Here is a 775-nt window from a genome sequence, read left to right as displayed (position 1 = left end):
CCCCCCCCCCCCCATCTTCTTGCCTCTGAACTGAGAGTCGGCCACAGAGCTGACCTGTAACCTCTGACCTCTGGCCCACTTTGGGCTCCACATCGGGCTGGCCTTTGCCCCCGTGCCAGTATGCCCCCTCTGTTGCCTGCTGCTTTTACTCTGACCTTGACGCCTCGGCTTGGCAATCTCTTCCGAGTTTCCTGCCTGATCTAAGCCACCACCTCCACGGACCTTCCTTTTGCATTTTGGGAAGCCGCCTGGGCCGGGCTGGGAGGGAGGGCGGGTACTTAGGTCTGAGGGAGGATCCCGGCTCCACTTAGTGTCACGGCTCCACTTAGCGTCACGTCATCCACCCCCCGCCCAGGGCACTTCTCCCCGACAGCCAGAGATGCCCGCTGGCTTCGGCCCACCCCACCTTCCCTGGACCCCCAGACGGAACCCCTCATCTTCCAGCAGTTAGAGATCGACCATTATGTGGGTGAGTTTGGGGACAGGCCCGGAGGGTGGCAGGAGGGGCCCTGGGCTCCTGGGGGGAGCAGGGCCCGGGTCAGCCCCTCTGGCTCCATCCACCCCCCGCCCAGGGCACTTCTCCCCGACAGCCAGAGATGCCCGCTGGCTTCGGCCCACCCCACCTTCCCTGGACCCCCAGACGGAACCCCTCATCTTCCAGCAGTTAGAGATCGACCATTATGTGGGTGAGTTTGGGGACAGGCCCGGAGGGTGGCAGGAGGGGCCCTGGGCTCCTGGGGGGAGCAGGGCCCGGGTCAGCCCCTCTGGCTCTGTG

General features: G+C 65.3%; 1 protein-coding gene across 1 annotated transcript in view; it reads left to right on the top strand.

Moving 5' to 3' along the window:
* The window catches only part of POLD1 (polymerase (DNA directed), delta 1, catalytic subunit), a 31,185-nt gene that overhangs the window by 12,464 nt on the left and 17,946 nt on the right, over positions 1-775 (top strand). The window contains exons 9-10 of the mRNA XM_015563999.1: positions 424-469; positions 573-702. Of these exons, the coding sequence (XP_015419485.1) occupies positions 424-469; positions 573-702 (176 nt within the window). The remainder of the gene's footprint in view (positions 1-423; positions 470-572; positions 703-775) is intronic.

Source organism: Myotis davidii, unplaced genomic scaffold (genome assembly GCF_000327345.1).
Source record: "Myotis davidii unplaced genomic scaffold, ASM32734v1 scaffold358, whole genome shotgun sequence".
In the NCBI taxonomy this organism is placed as follows: domain Eukaryota; kingdom Metazoa; phylum Chordata; class Mammalia; order Chiroptera; family Vespertilionidae; genus Myotis; species Myotis davidii.
Note: the sequence above shows the minus strand (reverse complement) of the source record. Positions and strands in the feature narration are given on the sequence as shown.